This window comes from Oncorhynchus masou, chromosome 22 (genome assembly GCF_036934945.1).
Source record: "Oncorhynchus masou masou isolate Uvic2021 chromosome 22, UVic_Omas_1.1, whole genome shotgun sequence".
Lineage (NCBI taxonomy): Eukaryota > Metazoa > Chordata > Actinopteri > Salmoniformes > Salmonidae > Oncorhynchus > Oncorhynchus masou.
Genome location: NC_088233.1, coordinates 12896857 through 12912049, shown reverse-complemented (window position 1 = coordinate 12912049; position 15193 = coordinate 12896857). Strand labels below are relative to the sequence as shown.

The 15193-nt window shown below is 40.2% G+C and overlaps 1 protein-coding gene across 1 annotated transcript in view; it reads right to left on the bottom strand.

The window, feature by feature from the left end:
- Nucleotides 1-1273: 1273 nt before the first annotated feature.
- The window catches only part of lrriq1 (leucine-rich repeats and IQ motif containing 1), a 56830-nt gene continuing 42910 nt past the window's right edge, over nucleotides 1274-15193 (bottom strand). Inside the window, exons 23-26 of the mRNA XM_064928999.1 lie at nucleotides 10575-10776; nucleotides 9903-9963; nucleotides 9249-9369; nucleotides 1274-3794 (exon numbers count right to left, since the gene is read on the bottom strand). Of these exons, the coding sequence (XP_064785071.1) occupies nucleotides 3661-3794; nucleotides 9249-9369; nucleotides 9903-9963; nucleotides 10575-10776 (518 nt within the window). The 3' untranslated portion in view covers nucleotides 1274-3660. The remainder of the gene's footprint in view (nucleotides 3795-9248; nucleotides 9370-9902; nucleotides 9964-10574; nucleotides 10777-15193) is intronic.

Here is a 15193-nt window from a genome sequence, read left to right as displayed (position 1 = left end):
GCTTGATTCTGTTGACATACTCGAGGCACGGTTCGTTCAGACCAAATGGTCACAAGTGCAGAGAGCAAGGCCACAAGTGCAGAGAGCAAGGCCAGTGTCTGTTGCCTGGGGATTTTATGTCATATTATGAGGCATGTCTTACCTTGTTTCAAAGTAGCCTAGTCAAAATCAGACCATAGACATGTTGAGGGAATTATTTTATAAACAATTCCTTATGCCATTGAAACCAGCATTCTCACATGTTCTATAAGTGTGCATTGCTGCACTTATAATGTGAAGAAATAATAGTTTAATCAATATTTTAGGCTAAACATTCTGATCTGTTGTATCAGCCTCATTGCTTTAGAATTTTTGGGGGATGTTCAATGGTTTTTATGAATTTTGTATCTATTGTCCCAGAGTCTGTTTTGAACCGTCACTGTGGTGCAAAGCCACATAAAGCCAGAGGCTGCTTGGTCCTTTACAGTGGGGAATTTTTTCCCCCTCAATCAAATTCATCATAACCTTCATCCTCCCTGCAAGTTGCGCTACTGCAACACAACCCTGCCCATGCAGAGGCCAGTTATTTGGCTTCTATCTACTCTGCCTAGATCAGAGGAGAATGACTGCCCCTTCTCATTGACACCACGGGAGTTCATGACCGAAGACAATCATTGTACCAGTGCGCTATTGGGTCTTCATATAGGAATGAATGGTGTCACGTGAACGATGGTTTTGTCCACTCATACAGTCATTGGTATAGATAGACTAGAGAACAAAGATAACAACAGTTTGACACTGGGCTCTTCTTCAGGCCTCCTCCTTTATCTGTTATACAAGCGTTTTTCATCATGAATCTTGTTCTGGAGGCTGCCCTGCAGAGTGCTCACTAGCTAGTACAGCCACAAAGTCTAAAATCTGTTTTTAAACATAACCCTAACCTTAACCACACTGCTAACTCTATTGCCTAACCTAAACCTTAAATTAAGACCAAAAAGACAATTTTTGATTTCATTCATTTTTACAATATAGCCAATTTCAACTTTGCAGCTGGCCTGATTAAGGGGAAATCTCTCAGTTCTGCCTCCAGGATAAAACTCATAACAATAAACATCAACCTACATATCTGGAACAGACAGACTCACATCATGATATCTTCTCTCTCTCAACCCTCTAATGTTCTTGTCTAAATGACTAATATATGACACACTTATTTTACCACAAATGTGAGCTTGGGGTGATTATGTATAATGAAATCTATTAGGCAAATAAACGGATACAGGACCTGAAGACATTGTGTGCAGCCAGGCGTTGAGGAGTGAATTCCTCCACTACTTTATAATGAAAGACAGCATACAGTCAGAATTTAACAACGTCCTGTTAAAGATAATAATGGGAGATAAACCAACTGGGACAGACACACCCAATCCTAGCAACACACGTAAGGGTATTTAGGTGAGTACATCCTGAGCATTATGAAAAGTCCTTCAAATGAGTGGCCTGAAAATGTATTGACGTATTAGTCGATGTTAATGTTAATTTAAGCAAAACAACAACTAACTTACGGGAAGACAGTGTTTGGTGGACAGAGTAAACAATAGAATCCTCACATTCCAAATATTTGCTGATAACACCATGCTATGTGCCAAAAGAGAAAATAATCACCAGGTAAAAGCCCCAGACTTCTCCCGAGGGGGACAGGAGTTCAATCTCCCCCTGAAGGAGAACAGTGCTCTTGGGTTTCAAACCATAACAGTCCTAATGGGCTGGGCAGGACCACCACCAGCACAACTGGTACTAGTCATGATACAGCACTGGTCCTGTCTGTAGACTAAATTCCTGATGGGCTGAAGACAATCAAAACCCCACCAGAGACCAGGGAGAGAAATATGAAAGTGAAGGGAGGATAAAATAAATAGAGGGACAAGCATTTCCTGCCAGGGAGCCACTCTCCTCTCCAGCTCCATCTATTTGTTTTCACATTCATTAACAGATCATTTACAGCCAACAGACAAGCGATGAACCTTCAACCCCAGGGTTAGCCGCTTTGGTAAGGCGGTGTTTGTGGTTGGATGGAATCTGAAATCCAAATTCAAATACACAGAACAAGAACCATTGGTAATAAAAAATAAAAAACACAATTGTAACACCAATGTTTGCGCTTTACTCAAAGCTGCGGCTGCTCTGACACGCTGTCTGGCAACATCTCTGGATATCTGCAACTCCAGATTTAGTTCAAATCGGCAGACTCTACTGTGTACTGTATTTACACGGAGTGTACGAAATATTAGGAACACCTTCCCCTTTGCCCTCAGAACAGCCTCAATTTGTCAGGGCATGGACTCTACAAGGTGTCGAAAGCCCTGTTGACTCCAATGCTTCCCACAGTTGTGTCAAGTTGGCTGGATATCCTTTGGGTGATGGACCATTCATGATGCACACGGGATACTGTTGAGTGTGAAAAACCCAGCATCGTTGTAGTTCTTGACACACTCAAACCAGTGCGCATGGCACCTACTACCATACCCCCCCCATTCAAAGGCACTTCAATCTTTTGTCTTGCCCATTCACCCTCTGAATGTCACACATGCACAATCCATGTCTCAATTGTCTCAAGGCTTAAAAATCATTCTTTAACCTGTCTTCTCCTCCCTTTCATATACACTGATTGAAGTGGATTTAACAAGTGACATCAATAAGGGATCAAAGCCTTCACCTGTATTCACCAATGTCAGTTGTTCCTAATGTTTTGAACACTCAGTCTATATGATAGTAAAATCAAAAAATAAACTTGAATGTAATCATTATTTTAGAATCTAAAATGTATTTACCTTGATTATTAACAGCTGAGTAAAAGTGCCACTTCATCAACTTAAGCAAGAAACAAGTAGCATTAAAAAAGCACATTTTTTCTTAGACATGCAACATCTAAGATAAGACACCTTCTACACGTACATTTTAGTAGCTGCTCTTATCCAGAGCGACTTACAATAGTGACTTCATACATTTTCATACTTTTTTTTTCATACTGGTCCTCCATGGGAATCAAACCCACAACCCTGGTGTTGCAAGTTCCTTGCTCTACCAACTCAGCCACACGGGACCCAATCCTAAATTCTAGATTTACTTTTACCAAAGACCACAGCAGCAGAGACTGGTCTGGAAAGCTTGTAAAATAAATCTAAATGAAATCCAAATACAAACATCCTAACAATTAGAATAGAAATGTTCTGTTTCTTATTTCTAACCATTGTCTGCATATTAAGCGTGTGATTTGTTGAGCGTTTGGGACTTTGCTCCATGCGTTCCGGTGTTGGCTGAGGTCGCATTAAGGCAGCGATATCCATGCATAATGACCAGCATGAAAACGCCTGCAGATATTTGGGCTGGGCTTCTCCCATTGCTTTTAATTAATTTTCAGAAGACCCACGGAGGCCAAGGCCGATCTGAGAGCGAAAAGGCAGCTGCAAGAAATTTTAGTATAGGAGATTAATGACAATCAAAACTTTTGAGGGGAGAAAAGTAAAACGTTGCAGAATGAATGAAATGTCAACATAATGCATATACTGTATGGTACTGTCAAAACGTTACTGTGAACAGAATAATGGTTGTCATGCTCACTGTTTTGGACATACAGTGAATAAAGCTAAACCAGTTTCTTGGTAATTAACAAATGTCTTGTTACTTGTGCAGTTTGTCCCTTTTTTTGCCCCCTCCCCAGCCACCACTCATCTGGACAGGGTTATCCCGGAAAGACATGCGCTCCTTTTTAGATGAGGCAGAGGTCACTCCTTGGGGAGAAGGTGCTTCTTTGTCTGCAGAAAAAGAGAAAGACAAAATAGAAAAATCTAACAAAATTGCATGATATATTAGCATATCACATATCAACATTTCTCAGGATAAAGTATTTATGCCCTGATGCTCTTTGCCTGAAGAAAAATATATTGAAACATACCATTTACTGTAGTTTTATACAACGGGTAGGTCTAGTACTGAATGCTGATTGGCTAAAACCGCATTCCAGCTGGTGTCTATTCCACAAGTTACCACCAGCTAAATCTATGACGTTAAAATGCCCATTTACTCTGTTCTGTCTGACTGCGCAATCCACTGTCTCATCAACCCAGACAGGTACTTTATAAACTTGATCTCGACTATAAAACGCATCTTGACATTATCTCACATTTCTTTTAGACTAACATTTAGTTTTCAACAGCGGAGATTTGTATAAACCTTGCTGTCTGTCTCTCCGACATTTACAACATTGTTTCAATATTCAAATTCGGTCTCCAAATGTCCAATAGTAATGAATGTGTGGGGAGTCGGATGAGACAGACAGACAGACAGGCAGGCAGCTTTTCTCAGGCAGTCAAAATCATTAATCAGCATTATTTTTATGGATATATAAAAATAACTACCAATAGAAAACAGGTGAAATTAATTTAAGTGCAGCTAGTTTGAAGTCTTTCCAGCTTCAGTTTGAAGTGTATGTGGTTGCTGCGTTGTTGGTTAGCTGTCAAACAACAGTATCCTGACGAGAGAGCACATTTTCTATGCCAGGTGAAGTCGCTCATCATTAGCTTATTGTTATGGATGTAAAACAGCTTAAACAAATGCAAATGCGGCTACCTCATTGTTATTCTGGCTGCACTGTTTGACGTGACTGTAAATTAGCCGTGGTTGGCCAGCTAGCAAGCAAGGGATAATAACGTTGGCTGCCAGTATGGCAATGGAACATTTAGAACGAACGACTGGATATAAAACAAAGACAATGACTGGGTCACGTCTCTGGCAACGGAACCGATAGAACGAACTACCAGCCGGCTTGGGTAGCAACTCAAGATTTGCGTCGGGAATATATCTTGTGGAAAGATGAAATAGTATGATGAAGAAATTAATAAAAAATAATGTCAATCATTATTTGAATGTGTTGGTAACCTGTTGTATAAAAGTGATAATGCCCTCGAAGCCGGTATTTGGAGGATATAATGGCATACTTTGCCGGCCCTCGACGAAACAACACCTGTGCCAATATATCCTCCAAACACCAGCTTCTCGGGCATTATCACTTAAATATATTACACTTAAAAAGTATGTGGACACCTGCTTGTTCCAAAATCATTGGGATTAATATGGAGTTGGTCCCCCCCCCCCGCCCCCCCTTTGCTGCTATAACAGCCTCCACTCTTCTGGGAAGGCTTTCCACTAGATGTTGGAACATTGCTGCGGGGACTTCCATTCATCCACAAGAGCATTATTGAGGTAGGGCACTGATGTTGGGCGATTAGGCCTGGTTCGCATTTGGCGTTCCGATTCATCCCAAAAGTGTTTGATGGAGTTGAGGTCAGGCTCTGAAGGCCAGTCAAGTTCTTCCACACCAATCTCAACAAACATTTTATTTTTATTTTTTTTACCCCTTTTTTCTCCCCAATTTCATGATATCCAATTACAATCTTGTCTCATCGCTGCAACGGGCTCGGGAGAGGCGAAGGTCAAGTCATGACCAGCCAAACCACACTTCTTAACACCCGCCCGCTTAGCCGCACCAATGTGTTGGAGGCTACCGAAGTCAGCCTGCAGGCATCTGGCCACAAGAAATTGCTAGAGCGCAATGAGCCAAGTAAAGCCCCCCGGCCAAACCCTCCCCTAACCCGGACAATGCTGGGCCAGGATGTCCATGTCCCATCACGCTCTAGCAACTCCTTGTGGCAGGCATGCACACTGACTTCGGTCGCCAGTTGTACGGTGTTTACTCTGACACATTGGTGCGACTGGCTTCCGGGTTAAGCGAGCAGTGTGTCAAGAGGCAGTGCGGCTTGGCAGGGTTGTGTTTCGGGGTACGCATGGCTCTCGACCTTTGCCTCTCCCGAGTCCGTACGGGAGTTGCAGCGATGGGTCAAGACTGGAACTACCAATTGGATTCCACGAAATTGGGGAGAAAAAGAGGTAAATAGTACAAAAATAAAATATAATAATAATAATATTTCCCTTCATTGGAACTAAGAGGCCTAGCCCGAACCATGAAACAGCCCCAGACCATTATTACTCCTCCACCAAACTTTACAGTTGGCACTATGCATTCGGGCAGGTAGCATTCTCCTGGCATCTGTCAGATTCATCCGTCAGAATGCAAGATGGTGAGGCGTGATTCTTCACTCCAGAAAATGAGTTTCCACTGCTCAGGAGTCCAATGATGGCGAGCTTTACACCACTCAAGCCGAGCTTGTGTGACCTACCAATTCACGGCCGAGCCGTTGTTGCTCCTAGATGTTTCCACTTCACAATAACATAATTTACAGTTGACCAGGGCAGCTAAAGCAGGGCAGAAATTTGACAAACAGACAGCCTATGACGGTGCCACAATAAAGTCACTGAGCTCTTCAGTAAGGCCATTCTATTGCCAATGTTTGTCTATGGAGATTGCATGACAGTGTGCTGGATTTTATACACGTCAGCAACAGGTGTGGCTGAAATAGCCGAATCCACTGATTTGATGGAGTGTCCACATACCTTTGTATAAATAGTGTACATATAGTGTACATTATAGCAACTACTTTGTATAGCCTAGGCTACCACGCTGAAATGCATGGACAGCTCCTCATGCAAAGTGTATGTACTAAACTCTGTTAACGGGAGGCTGTTCCATTTCACCTGGGGATCAAAACTAAGCTCTCCAAACACAAGAACAAAGGGAGCGTGTCTGTGGGCATGATGTGTTCCACGTGTACCGGCCACAGTGAGCCAGACGAGCCCCACACAGGGAGCTCAGCAGTGGGGAGGATCACGAGGAGGTGGTGGGGGGCTGGAGCACAGCACACATTACAGGTACTGACCAGCTCCCAATATCTGCATGGCTGGTGTCCCATATAGTGTATCATAATCTGTATGTCTATTTTTTTATGATTCATTGTAGGGAAAATATAACTCCCTCACACAATTTTATCTCTACACATTTATTGTCAGTCAAATACCTTTTTGAAGGTACCCTAGCGGATAAGAGCGTTGGAACAGTAACCGATATATCGCTACTTCAAATCCCAGAGCCGACTAGGTGAAAAAAATCTGTCAATATACCCTTGAGCAAGGCACTTAACCATAATTTCTCCAGTAAGTCGCTTTGGATAAGAGCTAAATGACTAAAATGTAAATGTTTTAAGACTCCCTTTTTATCATTAAACCATACTAAATATAATATTGAGTATCTGTGGCCACAGCTTATTTCCATCTGAATGGTTTGATCCTTCAACGTTTTATTGAAAACACTCAGCCAGCCACAGGGGTCATTTTGTGCCTGTTTGGAGAAACTATTCAGAACTTATGTGTCGAAATGTTGGAAATAAAATATTTATTTATTTGTTTGTTCCGAATCAAAAACAGAGGACAAAACAAATCTTGTCTTTATTAACACACATGTTGGTAATTTAGTTGCTATTTTCAAGGGTCATGCTATTAAAAAGTAGGTAAATAAATAAACGGTCGCACATTCCCTCGACCGCTGTGACCAAACAAATCGCTTTCAGTCATTTTACTCCCATTAGCTTTGAATGGGAACAACATTGAGGCAGTAGATAGGTAAGTTAAGTGGTTTCTTCTGCACAAGTAATGAAAATATTTAGTGGGGCTGAAAACACACTTCATGGCTCCGCCCCAGCGAGCGGTGGGTATCACACTGCAATAGGTTATAGAGTTTTTACATGGTCTTTACTGCCATGGCAAGCTAAGTGAACCCCTGACTTTAAAGCTGGATACTTTGATATAGTCTCTATACTCCTTCAGAGGCAAATTAAATAATTACATTTTGTTTTCTGATAAGATATTTTTGCTGCTTTAAACTGGCATGGATTCTCCCTGCTTATACACATTTTCAAAAGAGAGCTTCCAGTCTATGGCACAACTGCTTTACTTTGGTGAGTTGCCAGCTAAGAGCTGTACCATTTATCCATGAAATAACTTTTTAGATATTTGGCTAATTAAATGCAGTTTCCCAGTTTATGAAATATCAAATTGGCTTTTGAAAAATAAACCAGTCTTACACATACATACATATTTCAATTTACTAAGTGTTGTTTGATCACAGAGCCGCACAGAAAGTCTCTCTCTTCACCCTGCTCTAGGTCCTACAACAACGTGCCTTTATCACGCAGCGAGTCACTGCCCTCGTGGATATCATTTAGTAATCATCATCGGAATCTAATTTAGCTTCGTTAGGAAGGAACAGTATTTGTCTTATTTTTTAGATTCCTGCAGGTTGTTTAATCTGGTCATCTGTTTGTTTCCTGGCTGTGTCTGTCAGAAGCATCTTTGTCACTCAAACTCCTGAGCGGAAGGCTGTCTGACAGAAAGGCCAGTCATTCGTCTCTGAAAATGACTTTTTTGCCTGTTTCTTGTCGAGGAGCAGCGCTCTGTCCCCTTCCCGACCCCGCCCCAAGCCCCCGATCGACCCGGGGCACTAAGCCGGACCCGTTATCCCTGCTCTGCCACACACACACACACACAATGCACACATTGCACACACACAGACAGAAATAACACACACACGTCATATTATCATAACCTACTATTCATCAGATTTATGACAGTAGTCTGTTTGGAACGTGTGCAGGCCAGGCAGCTCATCTCACCCTAAAGCTACAGTGATTACATTTAGATCATTGAAAAAGTGCTTTTCATTATACAAGACTTGTGTCTTTCTAGATTGGTCCAATGCTCACATGTGCCTGATATCATACCGCCTCTCACAGACACATATCTCGGCTCTTACTTTTCAGTGACTTTAAGTGACAGAGAATGTTCTGTCTTTAGTTTCATTTAAATGGAGGGCCCAAAAAATATTCCTGCTAACTTACACCTAAAAACCAAATCATGGAATAAACATTGGAAAGGAACATTTTTGATTCGCTTGCAAATATTCCAATTAGGAAATCTTCGGAATATATTAACAAAATGACACATTTAATTATGTATGAAATAGTGGTAAACACACACAAAACGTGTATGATGGACTAAATGTTTAGTGGTGCGTAAATCCAGCAACAGGTAAAACAAGACAAAGCATTTGTGAAGGTAATAGGTGGGCTAAATAGTAGCTTGGTTGGGGTTAATAACATTTAAACTCATTCAATTCAGGAAATAAACAGAAATTCCAAATATTGCTCATTCATATGCATTAAGGAAAATGTGAATTGAAAGTTCAGTTTACTTCCTGAATTTAAATGGAATTGACCCAACTCTGCTAGATAGTGAGTCTGAAGAAAAAATGTAAAACTCACTTAGTTGCCCCATAAAGTTTCTCCGAGCTTCATTGTGTTCTTTGTGAGGCGGGGAGGTTGATGTTCCGCTGGCCCGCGACATTGGGGCCTGGTCTGGACCTTCTCTGTACCCTGCTACAGCCTACAAACACACACACACACACACACTGTTTAAATAAGGTCAAGCATAATTTTTCTCATGCAACTGGCCCCAACATTTTGAAAACATTCAACAGCTAACTACGCGCTCATGTGCTCAAAGCAGAAAGGCAGTGTGTAGCTGAGGAAAGGGAAAGGGGGTGGTTTATTCAAACTGCACAGGGAGACCTGCGGTTTTCAACTTCAAAGAGTTGACGAGCATCAATATCATTCTCTGTTCTACATAAACCACAATAAACTGACACTGGTATTTCTACAAATCAAATTAAAAAATTGCCACGAGTTGATCAAATTGAAAGTGTCGTTACACTGGAAATAAGCCTTTTGAAAAATAAACGTCTTAAACTCTAGGCGGAGTGGGAAACGAACTATGGAGTGAAACTTAAATATGAACTTGAATGGACTTCCATGGACTTTCTCCGCAACCAAGATACAGACAGAATGAGAGGCAATTACTCAGTGAAAGTGAATCAGTCGTTGCTGGAATGTAACAGCGAGTCAAAATAAATAGCTCACCACGAGCTGCACTCTGCCTCCTTTCAGTATGTCTGGGTCAATCTCTGGGAGGAAACCATCACTGGAGACAGACAGAAAGGTTTCAAAACTCTGCTATTAGTGGTCGCTCTCCAATAGCGTGGTGGTTTCACTCCCAACACCTCAGATCTATCACAGCATAAACATCAGATCAGTGGCATTACTGGCTTCCATTTAACTGCTATCATAAACCTAATGTCTGATTTCATATGTTATAGCCCCCCCCCCCCCCCATTGCATTTGTTACAGCTCCTAACAGTTTGTTTTTTCCCCTGAAAATGCTAGATATTAAAAATTAAATAAAAACGATCTGTATTCTAGTTTTGCATTTAAATATATTTCCTAAATTAGAATTTCTACATAAAGAAGCCATTTAATTGTTTTAAATGTTCTTGGGACATAATGTTCTAAAACAATTCGATTCTAGAACATTAGCCTATATAATGGGCCAATACTTTCTGCCACTTCGGTAAATATTTTATGTAATAAACATGTAATATCACTTTCATCCCCATCACCTGCATATATATATATAAAATCTACAATAATGTAATCTAACCTACTGTCCATCATTGTTATTCTTCTGTATGTTGAACATGAGTTTCAGACATACAATATCATGTACTGGTGAATATCAGGTCTAGAGAACCTCACCTCTCAGGGCGTCTGCTGTCAGATTGCACAGGCTGGGTGTGGAGCCACTGGTAAGTGCGTTCCTGGTTCACCAGTGTTTGGTCCACTCTCTCTGTTGTGTCCTGGTTCAACAGCATTTGGTCCACCCTCCCTGGTGCTTGTTGGTTTAACTGTGTTTGGTCCAATCTGCCTGTTCCCTCCAGGGCTAGTTCTGCCTGGTGAGCTGCACTTGACAGAAAATATATTTTGGTAAAACATCCCTGGTGACAACAGTTACAAGAAAATCACAGAGCTGCTTCCCTACACAGTCCTGCTGCTACAACGTCAACCAAGTGCAGAGACATCTTAACAAATGATGTGAGGCATAATTTATATAGGAGAGAGAGAGCGATTGTGTTAACACATGCACACCAACACCATATTCCCTATACAGTGCACTACTTTTGACCAGAGCCCTAAGGGCAATACACTACATAGGGAATAGGGTGCCATTTGGAACAGGGCCAAGGATAAATAAACAGAGGGAGCCTGGACTGTGACAAAGATTGACAAGTCGAGTGCTAGGCTAGGTTTTCCTCCCGAGCTGTAAGAGACAGATCAGTGCTTAGCTAAAGCTCACAGCGTTTATGTTGGGGCTTAAGGTAGCCATTTGTTTGGAGGGCTCTGGGGGCATTACTATAATACACTCGGAGTTGCTGAATGACGCAACAGCCAGGAGAGGTTGGGGGTCCTTTCATGGTGTGTGTGTCTATGTGTGTATGTGTGTGTGGTTGTTTGTTCTTGTAAAATTTAATTAATTTGAGCAACGTATCAAATAGAGAAAGCATTCAAAGATTTACAAACAACTCTCAAAATCCCATAATAAAGGCCGTAATTTAAAGTAAACATTTGCTCCCCGTTCACGGCCCGCCAACATACTGCCGACAGTAATGCTGCCTAAGATGGCCGTGAATTGATAAGGAATTTTGACAGTCCGGTGCTGGAACTAATGACGCATTTATTTAACTCATTTTCATGCTTTCGCCCATCAGTAAAAAAGTAGAAAAGGTTTCATAGCTGGCAGTCATCAAGGGTTAATTAAGAACCCAGTAAAAACGTCAAGTGATGGAAGCTCCCCCGGGGTAGTAAGGTCAGGAGATGGTGCTTCACACTTCCTGGAGCAGAAAGTATAAGTGGCATGTTTTAGTAGAACATAAAAAATACAGTACTAATGTATGTTTTACATCATTTTTAATACTGCATTGTCCTACTGTAAACAGTGCCTTCGGAAAGTATTCAGACCCCTTGACTTTTTCCACATTTTGTTACGTTACAGCCTTATTCTAAAATGTATTTAAAAAACAAAATCCTCATCAATGAGGATGACTTATGTACTGGGTTTGACCAGGCCACAGATAGCAACAGAGCAACAGGGTGATTTTAATATAAATTGGAAGGATCACAATCATTTGAATTGAACAAAATTGATGAGATATGCCAAGAACTGTGGTTTGAAACAAATGGTTAATGATACTACTAGATCTTCAATTAAGTTGGGTCATCATTCAGACACATGCATTGATCTGATTTTCTGTAATATACCATTGCAATGCTTAAAAGCCAGATCAATGCCAGTGGGCTGGACAGACCATAATATTGTGACCATAACCATGAACACTAAGGTTCCAAAGAAACCCCTAGGATTGTGGTCAAAAGACATTTTAAAACATTTAATCATGAGCTCTTTCTCAATGATTTGGCTGCTGTACCCTGGGAGCTGATTTATCTAGAGGATGATTTAAATCACGCTACAGAATGTTTTATTGATTTGCTCACTGAGGTAATAGACCATCATGCCCCTATATGAAAGAGTACAGTTGTTGCTCGTCCATCTCCATGGATTGATGATGAACTGGTTGAGGCTTTTTCTCAAAGAAATATGGCAAAAGTCTTAGCAGCCAAGTCAAAATTAGAAATTGATGAACAGAATTATAGAACATTACGTAATTATGCTGTTAAATTGAATCAAAAGAAAAAAAAAATATTTTACAACAATGTGTTTATTGATTGTAAAAATGATTCTAAAAAGGTATGGAACACAGTTAAGGGCTTACTTGGTACATCTATCTCATCATGCCCATCTAGCGTGGAGGTTGACGGGAGAATAATAACAAAACCAGTTGATATTGCCAATCATTTCGCAGATTTTTTTTACAAAGAAAATTTAATTACTGAGCAACAATGTAAACATACATTCTTCCAAACAAGCTATTGTCCAATGGATTGATTATCATATTATGAGCATCAATATCTGCTCTTTTAGTCTACAATCGGTGTCAGTGGAGGAGGTGTTAAACCTATTGAAATCATTACCTGATGGTAAATCTACATAGTCTTATGGACAATTTTTTGCTTCGCTGTGCTGGTCCCCAGATTGCAGTTCCACTGAGATACACATTTAATTGCTCACTTGAAAAGGGAATGTTTGCAAATGTATGGAAGCATGCGAAACTGTGTCCTATTCCGAAAGACTGCAAAGAACTCATTACTCCTGCCAATAGTCAACCAATTAGTCTACACCCTACACTCATTAAGATATTGGAGGGTATTGTGAGTAGACAAATATGGGAGTACATGGAAAAGAATGATCTGATTACAGCCAATCAGCATGCTTATAGCAAAAACCATTCCACTACCACTGCATTGGTTGACATGACTGACCAGTGGCTCAATGCTATGGATAATGGCAAGTTTGTGGGTGTACTATTTTTAGATTTCAGTGCAGCATTTGATTTAGTGGATCATAAAATAATTTTGACAAAATTAATGCATTATGGTTTTAAGGAGGTAGCATTGAATTGGGGACAGTCATATCTAACTGACAGGAAACAGTCCACCTATATCAATGGTTCATTTTCTTCCCCTCATGTGTTAAACTGTGGAATACCGCAGGGCAGCTGCCTTTGGCCACTTCTTTATTTAATATATACCAACGATCTTCCCTATGCCTTTGCTGAAACTCAAGCTACTATATTTGCAGATGATACTACAATTTATTCAGCAAGACAATTGGTTCAACAGGTACAGCAAGCTTTACAAGGAGATTTGGAGAATATCAGGGAGTGGGTTTGCCAAAACAAACTTGTTTTAAACACCAAGAAAACCAAAGTTATGTTGGTCTGTTCAACTAGGAAAAGGCCAAAACAGCATGGAATACAATTAAGTATGGGAGGAGTACAAATTGAAGAAGTGTCAGAAACCAAACTATTGGGAGTTCAGCTAGACAACTGCTTATCATGGTCGTCTCAAATAACTAATTTATGTTAAAAAAAATACATATATTAAAACAGCATGCATAATCAGAAGGATAGCTAAATATTTACCAGGAAAAAGTATTCAGCAAATAACACAAGCATTAATTGAGAGTCAGGTGAACTACTGTTCTGTGGTCTGGGGAAATGCATCATCAAGTAAAGGTAGGAGGCTGCAGAATGCACAGAACAAAGCAGCAAGGATTGTTTTAAGGTGGAGATATGGTTATTCTGTTGCAGTCATGTGCAGTGTTCTTGGTTGGTCATCAATCGACAAGATAATTGAAAAAAACATGCTTATTTTATTTCATAATATACATAATTTAAAACGGCCAAGTTCTATTCACAACGGTATTCAGTTGGTAAGAGACAGACATTCCGTAAATACAAGGAATAGACTGTCCACCATCTATGCGTTATCCAGACAGAAAAGAGAAATAGGCAAAAGAACATTTCGAGTTAGGGCAATAAAGAAATGGAATAACTTAACTTAGCAAACTAGAAACCTTTCAATATATAAGTTTAAACATTATTTTAAAACGATTTAAATATAATACATAGAAATGTTGTGGGACTATAGTAGATGAAGAATCAATATTTTTTAGATTGAGTATTTATTGGGTATTATGTTAGTATATTATGTATGTTTGTAATAGTGTGTTATATGTGAAAATGTGTTTGTATTATAAATTGTATTTTAATGTTTAAGGACTCTTGGAAGATTAGTCCAAATGGGGACTAAAAGAGATCCAAATCAAATCAATCTACACACAATACCCCATAATGACAAAGCAAAAACAGGTTGGCATTTTTGCAAATTTATAAAAAATAAAATAAAAATGGAATTTCACATTTACATAAGGTTTCAGATTGTCACGACTTCTCCCGAAGTCGATGCCTCTCCTTGTTCGGGCGGAGCTCGCCGGTCTTCTACCCATCATTGATCTAGGTTTCATTTTCCATTGGTTTTGTCTGGTCTTCTTACACACCTGGTTCCAATCCCATTCATTAAGTGTTGTATATTTAACCCTCTGTTTCCCCTCCTGTCCTTGTCAGAAATTGTTTATTGTTATGTTCATGTTTTATGGATTGGTGTGCGATGGGTTCTTGTACCCACATTTATTTTATTATGGACTTTGGTTTTGGAGTTTATGTTTTAAGTTATTCAAATACTCCAATTATACCAAGTTTAATTCTCATGCGCTTGACTTCCCTGCCACCTCCATACACGACGTGACACAGATCCTTTACTCAGGACATTGTTGAAGCATCTTTGGCAGTGATTACAGCCTAGAGTATTCTTGGGTATGATGCTACAAGCTTGGCACACCTGTATTTGGGGAATTTCTC